This window comes from Mustelus asterias, chromosome 11, assembly GCF_964213995.1.
Source record: "Mustelus asterias chromosome 11, sMusAst1.hap1.1, whole genome shotgun sequence".
In the NCBI taxonomy this organism is placed as follows: domain Eukaryota; kingdom Metazoa; phylum Chordata; class Chondrichthyes; order Carcharhiniformes; family Triakidae; genus Mustelus; species Mustelus asterias.
The window spans coordinates 101,262,218-101,279,763 of NC_135811.1; the positions used below are offsets into that span (position 1 = coordinate 101,262,218).

Genomic DNA, 17,546 nt, shown 5'->3' on the forward strand with positions numbered 1-17,546 from the left:
TTCGCTCTTATTTTTATATTTCCACTGTAACCATAGCAAATAGGAGTAAGCTATTCAGTCCTTCAAACCTGCTCCTTTGAGCCATTCATTAAGATCCTGGTTGATCATCCAACTCAATAGCCTGATCTCAATTCCTCCCCGCACCGCCACCTCCCCCCCCCCCCATGTCCTTTGATCCCCTTCACCCCACGAGCTATATCTAACCCCTTCTTGAAAACATACAGGGTGGGATTTTCCTGTCCCGCCTGCCACAGGAATCATAGGGGACAGGACACGAACCATCGCAAAGATCCGTCGACCTCAGGTGGGACTTTCCGGCCTTGGGACGAGCGCGGTCGGAAAATCCCGCCCCACAATGTTTTGGCCTCAACTGCTTTCTGCGGCAGTGAATTCCACAGGCTCACCACTCTCTGGGTGAAGAAACCTCTCATCTCTGTCCAAAATGGTTTACCCTGTATCCTTATGACTCTGGTTCTGGACTCCCCGGCCATCAGGAGCATCTTTCTTGCATCTACCCTGTCAATCCTGTTATAATTCTATAGGATTCTATGAGTTCACGCCCCCCCCCTCCCCACCAACCACCCCCCCACCCCCGCCCCAGCCCTTCTTCTTATAGACTCCAGCAAATATAATCCTAACCGACTCAATCTCTCCTCACATGTCAGTCCTGGCCTCCCAGGAACCAGTCTGGAAAACCTTCACTTCATTTCTTTATAGCAAGAACATCTTTCCTCAGATGTCCACATTTATACTTTTGGGATAAGATGGTGGTGTAGTGCTAATGCCACTGGTCCAGAAGCCCAGGCAAACGCTCTGAAGAGGTGGGTTCAAATCCCACCATGGCTTAAGGTGGTGTACAAATTCAATTAATAACATCTGGAATATAAAGCTAGTCTCGATAATGGTGACCATGGAACTAGCACCGATTGTTGCAAAGACCCATCTGGTTCACGAATGCCTTGCAGGGAAGAAACTCTGCCATCCTTACCTGGTCTGGCCTACATGTCACTCTAGATGCACAGCAGTGTGTTGTCTCTTAATTGTCCTCAAGTTGAAGGGCAATCAGGGATGGGTAACAAATACTGGCCTTTCCAGTGATCTCAGTAGAGAATGAAGAGGGGGGAAAAGAAGGAAACAGCCCCCATAAAACCTGCGTAATAACATCCTCTTCTTGATACCTTCTTTCTGAGACTAACACTGCAATGTTCCACTGGAGGGATAGATTGGTCTATCTAGGCAGTTTTCATTCTATATATAAACATCGGCATTTAGTATGGATAAAGTTGAGAGGAAATGCTTGCAGGTGTAAAACATTTCTTTATTATATACACAGAAGCTTTGATCATTTTGAGCTTATGTCCAGTACAAATTTTTGACTCATTAGGCTCTTTGGACTATTGGAAGCTCAATGTGCTGCTAGAGATGATGTGTTAAAACTTTTCACTGATATTCATGTGTGTGTATAAATGTAAACACAAGATAGGTGACTTTTCAACTGGCAGAAATCTACCATCTGAGTCGATTCATAGCTGGTTCAAATCCCACTCCAGAGACTTGAGCAGAAAAATTTGGGACTGACACTTCAGTGCAATACTGAGGGAGTGCCACAGTGTCAGAGATGCTCTTTTCTTTTAGATGAGATGTTAAATTAACACTTTCCTGACCTCTCAGGATATAAAAGAACAAAGAGCAGGGGAGTTATCCCCGGTGCCCTAGCCAATATTGATCCCTCAATCAACACCACACAAACAGATGGTTTGATCATTATCACATGGCTGCGTGTGGGAGCTTGTTGCGCACAAATTGGCTGCCACCTTTCCTACATTAGAACAGTGACTGCACTTCATAAATATTTCATTGGCTGTGGAGTGCGCTGGAAGGTCCTGTGGTTGTGAAGGATGCTAACATAAAAGCAAGCCTTTATTTCCTTCCCTTACAGAGAGAGAGATGAATCCACATTGGCCTGAAACAGATTCCGTGTATGTAATAAAGTGCCAAGAACTGTGAATAAAGGCATGCATGCGACAATGTTACATGACTTTGAATCACATATTGCCGATATTAATAAGTTAAATTTGTTTTATTTTCCACTGTGGTACACCAACATGTGCAATACCATAAATAGAATCGGAGTCAATGAGATATATAAAGTAGGCCAATTTGCAATACTGCCAAGCCCTTGGCACCCTTGTCCTTTAGGCACGTGGATTGCCTTTTCCCAATGTCAATCAATGTTCTGCATCTCCCCACTCCTCAACAATAATTATATATTTTGTTATACTTCAGTAATCAGAAGCCAACTGTACTGACATCACTGTATCCCACAGATAATGCACTATAATGATTCAATCTACTCATTAAACAATGGACTTCCCAGTTTCACATCAACACTCTATCCCATCAGTTGCCTCTCTCCATTATACACTGGGACCACCTTCAGTCCTCTAGCTGTTCATTCCAGTATCACCAAATTCATATTGACCAAGGTTCAAATATTTTGCTTTTGGAAGTGAATTGATTGCACTGGAAGACATATCATTGGTTGTGTTTAACGGCACTGATCAATCTTTTTTCCTCAAATTCAGCAAAGTGTTCAGTCAGCATTTCTATCCTCCTCTTAGGTTCATTCCAGGTTAATCATCATTTCCCTCCAACCCCAACAGAGAAAGAAAATCAGGTTAGTGAGGAGAAAACTTCTCTTTTTTCTTTTCCCTCTGTTAACATGAGCTATCCTGCATCAGTTTTCCAGGTCACTGCTTCTCAAATCCTCTTCAATCTTTCCATGATTCGGTGAGGAGCACAGCTCTCAGATCTTGCTGTTTTCCAAATGAGTGTCAATATGTTTTATGAGGGCGTCATCTGGGTAGTTTAGGGGAAACGCCAACTGACACAACGGGCAGTTCCTGATGTCCGAGTCTCCTGTTTCCATCCAAAGCTGGGCAGGGAGAAGAAATAAAAGAGTAAGATGTCCGGTGTTTGAATAAAGTCTTTCAGCAACTAATCGTTGACTAAATATTTGCATTGAAAGTGCTGAAGCAAGCTTGAGTTTCCAAATCCCAAATACGCTATCCTATCTTCCAATGTCAACTTCCATATAAGATTTGGGGATGATGGCTTTAATGAGCAAATATACCACATGGAGATGCAGATTAGGGAGGGATCAGTGGTTTGAATCTTAGTCTCTGCAGGATTTATTGAGCTAAAATGGAGTTTTGCTGTTGCCCTTGGGCAGGGGACAAGAAACAATGGCCAGGGTTACGGCCCCTGAACACCACCCTGTAGTCCCACAGGAAGTAAAGGTAAAGTAAAGTCACCATAGTCCCAGGTGACCTTTGAAGGGGGAGCGCTGATTGGTGGTGATTTAACCTGAGGATCACCAGACCTCTGGCGAGGGACAAGATTGAGAAGGCAGGGCCTTCATGAAAAACCTCAGCCGGTACGGGATTTGAACCTACGCTGCTGGCGTCGCTAACCAGCCCTCCAGCCAACTGAGCTAAACAAATGCCCACAGGAAGTGCACATCAGCAGAAGATAGGATAAACTGTGCTCACATAATAACCTGCCTTCCCTCGGCTAGTCTCAGGCTGAAGGAAGATTTGAGTGAGCTGTGATTAACAGTCATCAAATCTTATATCAACACGGGACTCCAGTTTCAGCACAGTTAAGCCAGAAAATAGAAAAGGAAACAGGAGGACAAAGAAGCAGACAAAATGGGAACTTTGCACCATTAAATTCCATAATGGATCAATCAAAGACACAGTAGGATTCATTCTCAAGTTTAAGTTCATTTATTAGTGTCTCAAGTAGGCTTAAAGTAACACTGCAATGAAGCTATTGTGAAAATCCCCTAGTCGCCACACTCCGGCGCCTGTTCGGGTACACTGAGGGAGAATTTAGCATGCTCAATGCACATAACCAGCACGTCTTTCGGACTGTGGGAGGAAACCGGAGCACCCGGAGGAAACCCACGCAGACACGGGGAGAATGTGTAGACTCCGCACAGACAGTGACCCAAGCCAGGAATCGAACCCAGGTCCTTGGCGCTGTGAGGCAGCAGTGCTAACAACTGTGCCACCTTGAACAAGGTTTCCATTTCCCACACAGCACAGTGGCACAGTGGTTAGCACCGTTGCCGCACGGCGCTAGGGATCTGGATTTGATTCCCGGCTTGGGTCACTGTCTGTGTGGAGTCTGCACGTTCTCCCCGTGTCTGCGTGGGTTTTCTCCGGGAGCTCCGGTTTCCTCCCACAGTCCGAAAGACGTGTTGGTTAGGTGCATTGACCATGCTAAATTCTCAATCAGCGTACCCGAACAGGTGCCGGAGTGTGGCGACAAGGGGATTTTTCACAGTAACTTCAGTGCAGTGTTAATGTAAACCCACTTGCGGCAGTAACAAAAAAAAAACTTTTCATTTTCTTTTACAGTTTTAACCCTTGGTCTGTCAACTGCCTCTTTTGGTATAATGTTAATTAATTTAAAGTAATTTGCTTCCATTCTCAGAAACGCCAGATTTTGCTGCACTCCCTTTACTCATTTGAAATTCATTTGTGGAGTGTTAGCATCACGGGCATGTCCAACATTCATTGCCCGTCCATAATTACCATTGCAAAGGTGGTAGTGAACCGCCTTCTTGAACCATTGCAGTCCCTGTGAGACTATGTCCAGTGAGGCAGTACCCTAAGTATCTCCTATTTGGAAATTTCCCATTTCTCCACTGTCTTGTCCGACAATGTTTCTTTCCAATTTATTTGAGTGATTTTCCTTTTTATTTTGCTGAACTTTAACTTTTATGTTCTCTCCCAATGGGGTATTTTTATCGTATCTTTCTCCTTTTCAATTTTGTACCTCACACCGAGTGATGTTACGGTTACTGAATGTTCCCTCAGCCCTTACATTACCAATATGCCCCAGACTCTTCCTGGAATTAACCCAGACACCCTCTGCGGAATTAAAATCGGACTGATTTATCTGCAGTTCTAGACGAAACTCTCTGTACAATTCTGCGCGGTGTCAGGATGCCACTCATCTAATCTCAGTTTGTTGTCTTACAGTTTCCGGAGAGGGGTGACTCTCATTCCTCAAGTATCCTGAGATATTCAGTGCAGGAAGAGGTCTCTTCTACTGGAGCTGTCTGCTCCCTTCTCCTCTCCTCTCCCTGCCTGGAATTCTGTGACCTCGCTCGTGGCTGGCATTCTCCAGTCCCGCTGCAGTGAATGGAGATCTGGCTGAGCGCCAAATTTTCCATTCCCGCCGGCAACGATGGTGGGGCGTACAAGATCAGAGGATTCTGGCCACCAAATCTTTTCATAATCCCCTTTTCCGAATATGTATCCAATCCACTTTTCATAGAATCCCTACAGTACAGAAGGAGGCTGTTCGGCCCTTCGAGCCTGCACCGACCACAATCCCACCCAGGCCCTATCCCCGTAACCCCATGTATTTAACCTCTTAATCTTCGTGACACGAGGCTCAATTTAGCATGGTCAATGCACCTAACCAGCACATCTTTGGACTGTGGGAGGAAACCTGAGCACCCGGAGGAAACCCACACAGACTCCGCACAGACAGTGGCCCGAGCTGGGAATCGAACCTGGGTCCCTGGCACTGTGAGGCAGCAGTGCTAAGCACTGTGCCACCATTACATGATGTTATCGCCTTGGCTGGAAGTACCACTTCGAGTAAAACGTTTTGGGATATAACTTCCAGTTTGAGGCCAATCGCAATGTGAATGCAAATTTCCTCCTCACTTTGAGGGTTTTCTTGAAACTCATTTGCAGTTCAGTAATTGAAAATAAAAGTGATCAAGCCTATTTCAAAGAGTTTTTTAAAAATTGCTTTAAAATATTGCTTGAGAAAATTTTAGCAATTTCATCAGTGCTTGATGAAATTTTATTAACGCAGCTGAAGAAATGGATTTATTATAAAGATAAATATTTTTAACCACATGTCAATCCTGCCATTGCGAGTGTCCCAATTTTAAATGAGAGGGGGCAAAACTTGACCTCCTCTTGGGAAACAAGGAAGGGCAGGTGACAGAAAGGTTAGTGAGGGATCACTTTGGGACCAGTGACCATAATTCCATGAGTTTTAAGATAGCTATAAAGAACGATAGGTCTGGCCCAAGGGCTAAAATCCTAAATTGGGGCAAGGCCAATTTTGATGGTATCAGACAGCAACTTTCAAAAGTTAATTGGGGGAGTCTGTTGGCAGGCAAAGGGACGTCTGGCAAGTGGGAGGCTTTCAAAAATGTTTTAACCAGGGTTCAGGGTAAGCACATTCCTCTTAGAGTGAAGGACAAGGCTGGTAGAAGTAGGGAACCCTGGATGACTCGGGATATTGAGGCCCTGGTCAAGAAGAAGAAGTAGGCACATGACATGCATCAGCAGCTGGGATCAAGTGGATCCCTTGAAGAGTATAGAGGTTGTAGGAGTAGAGTTAAGAGAGAAATCAGGAGGACAAAAAGAGAATATGAGATTGTTTTGGCAGATAAGGCAAAGGAGAATCCAAAGAGATGCTACAAATACATGAAGGGCAAAAGAGTAACTAGAGAGAGGGTAGGGCCTCTTAAGGGTCAACAAGGTCATTTATGTGCGGATCCACAAGAGATGGGTGAGATCCTAAATGAATATTTCTCATCAGTATTTACTGTTGAGAAAGGCATGGATGTTAGGGAACTTGGGGAAATAAATAGTGATGTCTTGAGGAGTGTACACACAACAGAGAAGGAGGTGCTGGAAGTCTTAAAGCACATCAAGGTAGATAAATCCCAAGGACCTGATGAAGTGTATCCCAGGATGTTGTGGGAGGCTTGAGGGGGAAATTGGGATCCCTAGCAGAGATATTTGAATTATCAATAGTCCCAGGTGAGAGGCCTGAAGATTGGAGGGTGACAAACTTTCTGCCTTTGTTTAAAAAGGGCTGCAAGGAAAAGCCTGGGAACTACAGGCCAGTGAGCCTCACATCTGTAGTGGGTAAGTTGTTAGAAAGTATTCTGAGAGACAAAATCTACAGGCATTTAGAGGCAAGGACTGATTAGGGACAGTCAGCATGGCTTTGTGAGTGGAAAATCATGTCTCACAAATTTAATTGAGTTTTTTGAAGGGGTAACCAGGAAGGTCGATGAGGGCAGTGCAGTTGATGTTGTCTACATGGACTTTAGCAAGGCCTTTGACAAGGTACCGCATGGTAGATTATTGCATAAGGTTAAATCTCACGGGATCCGGGATGAGGTAGCCAAATGGATACAAAATCGACTGGATGACAGAAGACATAGGATGGTTGTAGAGAGTTGTTTTTCAAACTGGAGGCCTGTGATCAACGGTGTGCCTCAGGGATCAGTGCTGGGTCCATTGTTATTTGTCATTTATATTAAAGATTTGGATGAGAATTTAGGAGGCATGGTTAGTAAGTTTGCAGATGACACCAAGATTGGTGGCATAGTGGACAGTGAAGAAGGTTATCAAGGATTGCAGCGGGATCTTGATCAATTGGGCCAGTGGGCTGAAGAATAGCAGATGAAGTTTAATTTAGATAAATGCGAGGTGATGCACTTTGGTAGATTGAACCAGGGCAGGACTTACTCAGTTAATGGTAGAGCTTTGAGGAGAGTTATAGAACAAAGAGATCTAGGGATACAGGTTCATAGCTCCTTGAAAGTGGAGTCACAGGTGGACAGAGTGGTGAAGAAGGCATTCAGCATGCTTGGTTTCATTGGTCAGAACATTGAATAGAGGAGTTGGGACGTCTTGTTGAAGTTGTACAAGATATTGGTAAGGCCACACTTGGAATACTGTGTGCAGTTCTGGTCACCCTATTGTAGAAAGGATATTATTAAACTAGAAAGAGCACAGAAGAGATTTACTAGGATGCTACCGGGACTTGATGGTTTGAGTTATAAGGAGAGGCTGGATAGATTGGGGCTTTTTTCTCTGAGGCATAGGAGGCTGAGGGGTGATCATATAGAGGTCTATAAAATAATGAGGGGCACAGATCAGCGAGTCAATATCTTTTCCCAAAGGTAGGGGAGTCTAAAACTAGAGGGCATGGGTTTAAGGTGAGAAGGGAGAGATGCAAAAGGGTCCAGAGGGGCAATTTTTTCACACACAGGGTGGTGAGTGTCTGGAACAAGCTGCCAGAGGTAGTAGTAGAGGTGGGTACAATTTTGTCTTTTAAAAAGCGTTTAGACACTTACATGGGTAAGATGGATATGGAGGGATATGGGCCAAACGCAGGCAATTGGGACTAGCTTAGTGGTTTAAAAAAAAGCGGCGGCATGGACAAGTTGGGCTGAAGGGCCTGTTTCCATGCTGTAAACCTCTATCACTCTATGACTGAAATTACTTTTTCAAAAATTCGCACAACCATTCACTCGTTAGTTCAGCACACTTAAGCCAGTTTCTTAGTGAATTTTAAAAGAAAATCAAAAAGCTTGTACAACTTGCCTATCAGTGTCCTGGCACTTAATGGAACCAATTTAGTTCTTGGAGTCTCATTGAATCATCGAATTCCAAAGTGCAGAAGAAGGCCATTTGGCCCATTGAGTCTGCACCGACTCTCTGACAGAACATCTCCCCTAGGCCCGATCTCTGTAACCCCACGTATTTACTCTGCTAATCCCCCTATACATATCGGGACACTAAGGGGCAACTTTGCATGGCCAATTCACCTAACCTGCATATTGACTCTCTGATAGAATATCTTACACTGGCCCGCTCCCCCACGCTATCTCTGTATCCCCACACATTTACCATGGCTAATCCCCCTAACCTACACATCTTGGGACACTAAGGGGCAATTTTTACAATGGCAATCCACCTAGTCTACACATCTTTGGACTGTGGGAGGAAACCGGAGCACCCGGAGGAAACCCACGCAGACAGGGGGAGAATGTGCAAACTCCACACCGACAGTGACCCAAGGCTGGAATTGAACCCAGGTCCCTGGCGCTGTGAGGTAGCAGTAAAGAACACAGTTAGTGCAAGCTCACAACTGTCAATAATTCACCCTCAACGTGGCCAGTTTTGTGCCGGGGTCAGCTTCTAATGCGAGGGTTTTTAAATCAGAGCAGAAGGTTGTGATTTGCATGCAAGTTAAGTTGAGCTAAAAAAATCCCATGATCATCTGTTGTATGCGCAAATGTGCAGACCCTTTACCGTTCCGAAGTTCAAATGACCGTTTGCCCCTTGGATAAGCAGCAGTCTGCAACCCCGTGTTACCAAAGTGAGAGGAATCCGTTTTTCAGTACTTACCCTCCCAAAACCCTCTCAGAGTTTTCCAAGCTCCTATTAGACATTTCATTCATCTTTTCTGTTCCAATCAACAACAGCAAAGCAATATTTTTAACAGCAGTCTGAACCTAACCTGGACAGAATTCTACCTGGGTGTTTAGCACTGCTGCCTCACAGCGCCAGGGCCAGGGACCTAGGGACCTGGGTTCGATTTCCGGCTTCGGTCACTGCGCTGGGTCTGCATGTTCTCCCCGTCTCTGCGTGGGTTTCCACCGGGTGCTCCTGTTTCCTCCCACAGTCCGAAAGACGTGCTGGTTAGGTGCACTGGCCATGCTAAATTCTCCCTCAGTTTACCCAGACAGGCACCGGAGTGTGGTGATTAGGGGATTTTCACAGTAACTTCATTGCAGTGTTAATATAAGCCTACTTGTGGCACCAATAAATAAACTTTAAACTTAAAGAATTAGAACCAAGATTCCAGAAATGAAGGGAAAAGCCCAAACCCCACTGGAACACTCGAGTCGTGTTGCCTTGCAATGAAAACCTGCTTAAGGGTGCACAAGATTACATTGAGGTTAACTGGGATCAATAAAACCGTAGACCTACATTGATGGAAGGCCACGACTGGGCATGCTCCGATCTAGAATATTCCGTCGAGCTCCTATTCATTGTAATGTCTGGGATAGGGAGTGCCGTGCAGGAGGAAGTGCTCCTTATTCCCCTGTCCAAAGTTCCAGGAGGACTGCGGGTCATCCAATCCTCATCATCGGACTCCAGCTGATGATCGAATGTGCCGTCGTCTGCACCATCGGGCACCTTAAGGTAATCGCTGGCCAGGTATCGCCTGTGCATCGGTGAGGATTGGTCACCTGCCGTCAGTCGAGATGGCATCGTGTGGCTTTCCACTTTTACATCACTGACTTCAGAGTAGCTGCGACGCCCTTGAAAGTTGGCCCGGTGACGGTGGCTGGTGCTCCGAGGGTAGCTGGAGTATGAAACTTGCCTCATGTGGATGGTGGGTTGGGGACGGGCTGAGGAATAAAGTAAAACAAAAGACTTAAGGCGTAATGTCCCCTAAACAGCAAGTAAGAAAGACCTCGCATTATTACAGTGCCTTTTGCCTGGCCTCAGAGTGTCCCAAAGCCCTCACAAACCATAAGGGCAACACGGTGGCACAGAGGTTAGCACTGCTGCCTCACAGCGTCAGGGACCAGGGTTTGATTCCCAGTTTGGGTCACTATCTGAGTAGAATCTGCACGTTCTCCCCATCTCTGCGTGGGTTTCTTCCAGGTGCTCCGGTTTCTTCCCACAGTCTTTGAAAGACGTGCTGGTTAGGTGCATTGGCCATGCTAAATTCTGCCTCAGTGTACCCGAACAGGTGCCGGCATGTGACGACTACGGGATTTTCACAGTAACTTCATTATAGTGTTAATGTATGTCTACTTGTGACACTAATAAATAAACTTTAAACTCTTGAACCAGCGTAACGGAAGGGAAACATGGCAGCCATTGTGTGCACAGCAAGATCCAACAAACAGCAATGAGAATGAATGACATGGTGACCTACATTATTGTGGACTCAAGTCGTTGCAAAGGGCCCGTGAATTCACAAGCTTCCGAGGGTGCTGCCATTGAACCAAAGGTAACATCTAAACAAAAGTATTTTCAGACTTAGTGAAGCATTTGAGAGAAATGACAGAAGGAAAATTTTAACCTCCGGTTGAAACAGGGTGGGGCGGTCAGTTAAAATAAAACAGGGGACTTCACCCGCTTTCCAACTGCAATTTTAAATCGCAGGCAGCAAGGGCATCCATCAGAATGCAGTCGGGTCCTTCCGTAAACAGGCTATCAGGCTCTGATGATGCCCTCCAGGCCTGACTGCTATTTTAAATTGAGGGTTGAGTGAGGGGAGCAGGAATGATGGTTTCCCCACCAGACGAAAGATATTGGGAACTGCACCAAGGGCCAGGTGTGGCGTAGTACAATAAAACTGAATTGAAATTAAGTTTCATCAGGCAGTACGGTGGCACAGTGGTTAGCACTACTGCCTCACAGTGCTAGGGACCTGGGTTCGATTCCCGGCTTGGGTCACTGTCTGTGTGGAGTTTGCACATTCTCCCTGTGTCTGCGTGGGTTTCCTCCGGGTGCTCCGGTTTCCTCCCACAGTCCGAAAGACGTGCTGGTTAGGTGCATTGGCCATGCTAAATTCTCCCTCACTGCACCCAAACAGGTGCCAGAGTGAGGTGAATAGGGGATTTTCACAGTAACTTCGTTGCAGTGTTAATGTAAGCCTGCTTGTGACTAGTAACTTAACTTTAAATTTCCCCGTCGGACCATGAGGCTGAGAATGATTCTTATCCAGAAACCTTGAACGTCTCCTTGCCCGAAGGTTTTCTCCTGACCGAACCTCCCCACCCCAACCCACCTCACCTCACTCCCAGCCCCAATCCACCCATTCCCATCCCTTACTCAATCTTCCTCAGAGCTGGGAATCAATCCCGCAGACGCCTGCAGGTGATCTCCGCCCCCGAAATCCGTTTCCCGTGCCCACCGGGCAGGGAATGGATTTGGTTGGTCATGCCAACTGGCAGACTGACAAGCTCGCACTAAATGAGACCTGAAAGCTAAAACTACCTGGGCATTATGTTGTGGAGGGTCAGGGATCTTGTCCTCACCTCAGCTCCTGCAACTATTCATCCTCCTGGAGATAAAAATCACACTCAACAAAGGGATATTTTAATTATATTCGGGATGTAGGGAGTGAGGGAGGAGTGGGCATGGTGGAGCGGGGGGGAGGGCTGTTGAAGTCAGGGTATAACATTGCGTAATAGATCAAAAGCTATCCATCTCTCCCCCAAAGATGAAGATCGGACAGTTAGTAGAAGCTTTAGTCTCTGAGGTGTGGGTTCAAGTCAAAGTCTAGGGTTTGATGTGGATGTTTGATCTAGGCTTGTTTGTGGAGTTGCCGGCGTTGGACTGGGGTGGGCACAGTAAGTAGTCTCACAACATCCGGTTAAAGTCCAACAGGTTTATTTGGTAGCACGAGCTTTCGGAGCGCTGCTCCTTCATCAGGTGAGTCCTGTCAGGTGACTCACCTGATGAAGGGGCAGCGCTCCGAAAGCTCGCGCTACCAAGTAAGCCTGTTGGACTTTAACCTGGTGTTGTGAAACTGCTTACTATAATCTAGGCTGTCATTCCAGTGAGGTGCTGAGGTAATGCTTTTACGGGATGTGGCTGTTACTGTCTGTGCCAGCATTTATTACGCACGGCACAGTGGTTAGCACTGCTGCCTCACAGCGCCAGGGACCCAGGGTTCAATTCCTGGCTTGGGTCACTGTCTGTGTGGAGTCTGCACTTTCTCCCCATGTCTGTGTGAGTTTCCTCCGGGTGCTCCGGTTTCCTCCCACACTCCAAAAGACGTGCTGGTTAGGTGCATTGACCATGCTAAATTCTCCCTCAGTGTACCCAAACAAGCTCCGGAGAGTGGCGACTAGGGGATTTTCACAGTAACTTTAACACAGTGTTAATGTAAGCCCACTTGTGACTAATAAAAAAACTTTAACTTTAATTGCCCTTGGGATGGTGGTGATGTTCTGCTTCATTGAACGCTGCAAGCCATGTGGTGTAGGTACACCCACAGTGCTGTTAGGGTTGGGTGCGCCAGTTGTCATTTCCGGCACCGAGATCAATGTCAAGTGAAATAAAGTTTATTTATTAGTGTCACAAGTAGGCTTACATTAACACTGCAATGAAGTTACTGTGAAAATCCCCTAGTCGCCACACTCCGGCGCCTGTTCGGGTACACCGAGGGAGAATTTAGCATGGCCAATGCACCTAACCAGCGCGTCTTTCAGACTGTGGGAGGAAACCGGAGCACCCGGAGGAAACCCACACAGGCACGGGGAGAAGGTGCAGACTTTACACAGACAGTGATCCAAGCCGGGAATTGAACTTGGGTCTCTGGCGCTGTGAGGCAGCAGTGTTAACCACTGTGCCACCCATTTGTTTGTCCACCTTCATTCCTTTTTGACTCTGTGGCGGTCTGGTACAACTGAGTACATCAGATGGCATTTAAGAGTCAAACACATGGCTGTGGGTCTGGAATCATAGGGCAGGTAAGGACAGCAAAACTTCCGTTCGAAAGGAGATTAGTGAACTGGATGGGCTTTAATGACATTCGACAAAGGCCTCATGCTCACCATTACTGAGACTAGCTTTTTAATTCCAAGTTTATTAATTAATTCTCTTTGAATTCCACCAGCTGCCGTAGTGGGATTTGAACCCAGGACCCCAGAGAATTAGCCTGGGTCTCTGCACTATTAGTCTACTGACATTGTAGGAGGCAGTGACACATTGGTATTGTTGCATGTGCCAGAATTGGGAGAGCTGTTTCACAGACTGGCCAAGCAACAGGCTGACACAGGCATGCTCACGGAATTATACCTTACAGAACCATCAGATGTCCCAGACACCACCATCACCATTGGACAGGCCCAGCAGAGCTGGTGGCACAGTGGTATACAGTCGGGACAGAGTTGCCCTGGGAGTCCTCAACATCTACTTTGGACCCCATGACGTCTCATGGCACCAGGTCAGACACAGGCAAGGAAATCTCCTGCGAATTACCACGTACCGTCCCATCCTCGGCTGATGAATCAGTACTCCTCCATGTTGAACACCAACTGAAAGAGGCACTGAGGGTGGCAAGGGCGCAGAATGTACTCTGGGTGGGGGACTTCAATGTCCATCACCAAGAGTGGCTCAGTAGCATCACCGCATCACCCAGCTGGTCAAAACCTAAAGGACATAGCTGCTAGACTGGGACTGTGGGCAGCTGGTGAGGGAACCAACAAGAAAGAAATGCAAACTTGACCTCATGCTCACCAATCTGCCTGCGGCAGATGCATCTGTCCATGACAGTGTCAGTAGGATGACCAGCTTGTGGTCACTTACGGAGATGAAGTTCCAGCTTCACATTGAGGACACACTTCATCCTTGTGTGGCACTCTCAACGCTAAATGGGATGGACTTTGAACAGACCTAGCAACTCAAAGGGTTTCCCCCTGATTCCCATTGACTCCAGTTTTGCTCAGGCTATTTGATGCCACACTCAGTCAAATATTGCCTTGATGCCAAGGGCAGTCATTCTCACCTCACCTCTGAAATTCAGCTCTTTGTCCATGTATGAACCAAGGCTGGAATAAGGTCAGGAGCTGAGTGGCCCTGGCAGAACCCAAACTCAAGCAACTCAAGACTGGGAATCTACGAGGCGCTGTGGGCCATCAGCAGCAGTAGAATTATCCTCAACCATCATCTGTAACCGCATGCCTGGCATATCCTCCACTCTCCAACCATTACCACCAAGCCAGGGAATCAACCCTGGTATCAACCCTGGTTCAATGGAGAGTGCAGGAAGGCATGACAAGAGCAACACCAGGCATCCCTATAATTGAAGTGTCAACCTGGGGAAGCTACAACATAGGACCATACTCATGCCAAACAGCATTAGCAGGAAGTAATAGACAGAGTTAAGCAATTCCACAACCAAATGATCAGATCTAAACTCTGCCACATCCAGTCATGAATGGCAGTGGACAATTAAGCAACTCACTGGAGCAGGAGGCTCCACAAATATCCCCATCCTCAATGATGGAGGAACCCAGCACTTCAGTGCAAAAGATAAGGCTGAAGCATTTGCAGCAATCTTCGCCAGAAGTGCTGAGTGAATGATCCAGTTCGGCCTCTTCCAGTGGTCCCCAGCATCACAGATGCCAGTCTCCAGCCAATTAGATTCATTTCATGTCAAGAAACGGTTGAAGGCATTGGATACTGCAAAGGACTTGGGCCCTGACAATGTTCTAGCAATAGTACTGAAGACTTGTTCTCCAGGACTGGCCATGCCCCTAGCCAGGCTGTTCCAGGACAGCTTCAAGACTGGCATCTACCAGTAATATGAAAAACTGCCCAGGAATGTCTTGTACACGAGAAACAGGACAAATCCAAACTAGCCAACCACCACCCCATCAGTCTACTCTCAATCATCAGTAAAATGATGGAAAGGGTTATCAACAGTGCTATCAAGCAGCACCCTCAGCAATAACCTGCTCAGTGACGCCCTGTTTGGTTTCTGCCAGGGTCACTCAGCTCCTGACCTCATTACAGCCTTGGTTCAAACATGGACAAAAGAGCTGAACTCCAGAAGTGAGATCAGACTGGCTGCTTTAGATACCAAGGCAGGATTTGATGGAGTGTGACATCAAGGAGTTCTAGCAAAACTGGAGTCAGTGAGAATGAGGGGGAAAACTCTCCGCTGGCTGGAGTCACACCTTGTGATCAATCACCTCAGTTCATTGAATCATTGAATCCCTACAGTGTAGAAGAGGCTATTCAGCTCATGGAGCCTGCACCAACTCTGACAGAACATCTTACACAGGCCCTCTCCCCCACCCTATCCGCGTAACCCCACACATTTCTCATGGCTAATCCCTCTACACCTACACATCTTGTGGCACTGAGGGGCAATTTTTACTTTGGACAATCCACCGAGTCTACGCATCATTAGACTTTGGCAGGAAACCGGAGCACCCAGAGGAAACCCACGCAGACACAAGAAAACAAGCAAACTCCACAAAGACAGTCACCCAAGGCTAGAACTGCACCCAGGTCCCTGGTGCTGTGAGGCTAATCACAGTGCCACCGTGTCTTAGGCTCAACCATCTTCAGCTGCTTCATCAATAACCTTCCTTTCATCATAAGATCAGAAGTGGAGATTTTTGCTGATCACTGCACAATGTTCAGCACCATTCGCGACTCCTCAGATACTGAACCATGTTCAAATGCAGCAAAGTCTGGACAATATCCAGACTTGGGCTGACAAGTGGCAAATAACATTCATGACTCACAAATGCCAGGCAATGGCCATCTCCAACAAGAGAGGATCTAACCATTGCCCCTTGATATTCAATGGTATTTTCATCCTGGGGGTTACAATTGACCAGAATGCAACTGGACTAGCCATATAAACACTGTGGCTACAAGAACAGAACAGAGGCTGGGAATCCTGCGATGACTCACCTCCTGACTCCCTAAAGCCTGTCCATCATCTACAAGATGCAAGTCAGGAGTGTGATGGAAGACTCCCCTCTTGCCTGGATGAATGCAGCTCCAACAACGCTCAAGAAGCTCGACAGCATCCAGGGCAAAGCAACCCACTTGACTGGCACCCCTTCCACAAACACTCACTCCCTCCACCACAGATGACCAGTGGCAGCCGTGTGTACCACCTACAAGATGCACTGCAGGAACTCACCAAAGTTCTTCTGACAGCACTTTGGGAACCCACAACCACCATCATCTAGAAGGACAACGACAGCAGATATCAGCGAACACCATCACCTGGAGGTTCCCCTCCAAGCCACACACCATCCCGACTGGGAAATATATCATCGTTCCTTCACTGTTGCAGGGTCAAAATCCTGGAGCTGCCTCCCTAACAACACTGTGAATGTACCATCACCACATGAACTGCAGTAGAAGGCGGCTCACCACCAGATTCTCAAGGGCAATTAGGAAGGGGCAATAAATGCTCATCTAGCTAACAATGCCTACATCCTGGGAATGAATAATTACCACCACACTGCCACCTCCCCCAAACCTAAAAGAACCGAAAAGGTGGCACATCAAAAGAAGATCAGGGAGATTTCCTGGTGTTCTGGTCAACATTTCTCCCTCAGTCAACTCCACCGAAAATAGGCTAACAGATTGGCACTGGGTGTGGCTTGTTGCTTTGTATTGAACACCTTCGATTTTACCTCAATAAGGCAACAGAATGCATGTGACCAGTCCAACGATGGTAAGACCGATTGTAGCATTCCAATTGCCACATCAGCTGAGCCAGTTTGCTCCACCCAGGTCAATGTGCCTCTACAGGACTGTGGTGTGTCAAATCCTTCAGTCACCTCCACATTATATCCCTTTCTCTTCTGTGTACCAAGGGGCAGAACTGAACATACCTAATAAACACTCAGCTTCCTCGCTGAATGAAAAGCCAGCATAATCCCCATCGGAAATTCTGTCGGAGCACTTGCACTTCTCAAAGCATCCAAAGCACTTAGTACCATCTTAGAATCATAGAAACCCTACAGTGCAGAAGGAGGCCATTTGGCTCATCGAGTCTGCAACCATTTTCTGACAGTGTCCCCCGGCCCACTCCCACCCTATCCCCATAACCCCGCTCATTTAATCCACCTAACCTACACATCTTGAGACTCTAAGAAGCAATTTAGCATGGCCTGAACCTGCACATCTTTGGACGATGGG

The 17,546-nt window shown here is 46.8% G+C and overlaps 1 protein-coding gene across 2 annotated transcripts in view; it reads right to left on the minus strand.

Moving 5' to 3' along the window:
- Positions 1–1,299: 1,299 nt before the first annotated feature.
- Positions 1,300–17,546, minus strand: part of tbkbp1 (TBK1 binding protein 1) — a 153,569-nt gene continuing 137,322 nt past the window's right edge. For both annotated transcript variants that reach the window (XM_078224125.1, XM_078224124.1), the window contains 2 exons: positions 9,834–10,258; positions 1,300–2,935 (listed from right to left, as the gene is read on the minus strand). In XM_078224125.1, the coding sequence (XP_078080251.1) occupies positions 2,807–2,935; positions 9,834–10,258 (554 nt within the window). In that variant the 3' untranslated portion in view covers positions 1,300–2,806. The remainder of the gene's footprint in view (positions 2,936–9,833; positions 10,259–17,546) is intronic.